Below are 2,322 nucleotides of genomic sequence, written 5' to 3'. Positions count from 1 at the left end.
CAAAAAAATGGGGACAAAGAGAAAGCAAGAAAACACATGTGGTCGAATCTACTTTGTTTCACCTACATGTGGAGAAAAATACTATTTGCGCCTACTACTCACTGTATGCAAGGGGTGCACATCCTTTGAGGCATTGCGTACGGTTGATAATGTGGTATATTCAACTGTTAAGGAGGCTTGCATTGCAAAAGGAATGTTGGAAACAGATGATGAATGGCAAATGTGTTTGCGTGAAGCTGCATTGATGCAAATAGGTGCTCAATTAAGAAATTTGTTTGCATCCATCTTGGTATTTTGTTCACCTGCCGAACCTGGGGCTCTATGGGAAGAGTTCTTAGTTCCACTAACAGAGGATATAAAACATTGACTCTCCTTGCAAAATAGGCGAAATGTTGATATGCAAGATGAGGCCAATAATCATGCGTTGATGCATATTCAAAAACTTTTAGATCAACATGGACTCAATTTGGCAAAGTATCATGGATTGCCTGAGGTGACAATGCAAGAGTACACAAATCCTTTGATCCTTGATGAACAACTATATGATAAGGTAGAACAAGAGAATACCTTCTTAACAATGCAAGCTATGTTGAATGATGGACAAAGAAATTGTTTTATGGCAATAATGAATGCTATTGATAGTGGTTTGGGTAAACCATTTTTCTTAGATGGCCCAAGCGGTTCTGGAAAAACATTCCTATACAAATGTTTGCTTGCAAAGCTTCGCAGTCAAGGTCGCATTGCAATAGCTACAGCATCCTCTGGTATTGCTGCATTGCTTTTGCCACATGGTCGTACTACCCATTCAAAGTTCAAAATTCCATTGCAAGTAGATAATAATTCTACATGCAATATACCTGTTCAAAGCCACCTTGCAGCACTGTTAAAAGAGGCAAGTCTTATTTTGTGGGATGAAGCTCCTATGTTGCATCGTAATACCTTTGAGGCACTAGACAGAACTTTGAAGGATATAATGCAATGTGATATGCCATTTGGTGGTAAAGTTATTCTACTAGGTGGAGGTTTTAGGAAAATATTACTTGTTCTACCAAAGGGTACCCGTGAGGATATTATCGGTGCTGCTATATGTTGTTCCAATTTGTGGCAATATTTCAATGTTTTGAAACTTACACAGAATATGCAGGTCACATCAGATCAGGATCAGTTTGTTGCATGGTTGCAAGACATTGGAGATGGAAAAGATTTGACACATACTAATAATATATTGCGAATTCCACCTACATTGTTGTTAAAGGGAGGATCTATGCAAGACTTGATCAATTTTGCCTATTGTGAAATGAATTGTGTAATTGATTACAAAACGTTCTTTAGTGGACGTGCCATTCTTGCACCTCGAAACAATGATGTGGAAATGATAAACAATCATGCATTGCAACTGATGCCGGGAGAGGTTAAACAATACTACAGTGCTAATTCTGTGGATAGAACTGAGGAGAACTCATTCCTCTATTCTGTGGAATATCTAAATTCCCTTAACCTCGGTGGAGGTATTCCTCCTCATATCTTGCTGCTCAAAGTAAATGCTCCAATAATATTGCTCAGGAACTTGAATCCTTCTAAAGGTTTATGCAATGGTACTAGGATGGTATGCAAGGCTTTCAATAACAAGGTCATTGATGCAGAGATAATTGCAGGGACCAATATTGGTGACAAAGTTTTTATCCCAAGGATAACTTTCATCCCAACTACACTGGAACTTCCTTTCTCAATGAAACGCTTGCAATTCCCAGTCCGTTTGGCATTTGCAATGACAATCAATAAATCTCAAGGCCAAACGTTATCGTGTTTGGGGATATATCTAAAAACCCCAGTCTTTACTCATGGTCAACTCTATGTTGCTTTCTCAAGAGTAAAGTCTCCGGACAGATTGAAAGTCTTGATTGATGAGAAAGAGGACATAGTAAATGGTACCATCGATATTGTATATAAAGAAGTTTTACAGAAAGTATTGTAACCTCTATTTTTTCAAAAGTGTAATCTTTGTTCTCTCATATTATATTTGCACAATATTTTTATTTCAATACAATCAAAGCCCTTTTTCTTCTTTGTTCACATATCTATAAAATTTAGTGTTGTACTTTCTTATGCTCTTTTTTAGTAGTGAGTTCTTTGTCGATGAAAAGCAAGTTTGACTTATTTTCTCTAATTTAATACTTGAATGTTTTAATCATATCTCTCATGTATGGATAGATGTTCATGATTTTATGTGGAGTTAAACGTATGTTTGTTTTACTATATGAGAACATTGTGTTTAAATTATTTCTACCATAAAAAGTTATTTGAACTTTCTATCATAACTGT

General features: G+C 36.3%; 1 protein-coding gene across 1 annotated transcript; it reads left to right on the top strand.

Annotated features, from left to right (window-relative positions):
- Positions 1 to 427: 427 nt before the first annotated feature.
- Positions 428 to 1,975, top strand: LOC148038060 (uncharacterized). The gene has a single exon (XM_087667565.1). The coding sequence runs from the start codon at positions 428 to 430 to the stop codon at positions 1,973 to 1,975; it is 1,548 nt and encodes a 515-aa protein (XP_087523691.1).
- The last annotated feature ends 347 nt before the right edge of the window (positions 1,976 to 2,322 follow it).

The sequence above is a fragment of the Lygodium microphyllum genome, chromosome 3 (assembly GCF_053477565.2).
Source record: "Lygodium microphyllum isolate KBCC chromosome 3, Lygodium_microphyllum_v1.1.10, whole genome shotgun sequence".
Classification (NCBI taxonomy): Eukaryota; Viridiplantae; Streptophyta; class Polypodiopsida; order Schizaeales; family Lygodiaceae; genus Lygodium; species Lygodium microphyllum.
The sequence above is the reverse complement of the archived record's forward strand: the minus strand, read 5'-3'. Positions and strand labels throughout refer to the sequence as shown.

What these genes read in the sequence shown, in the direction of transcription:
- LOC148038060 (XM_087667565.1), top strand. Translation starts at nt 428, where the DNA reads ATGCATATTCAAAAACTTTTAGATCAACATGGACTCAATTTGGCAAAG.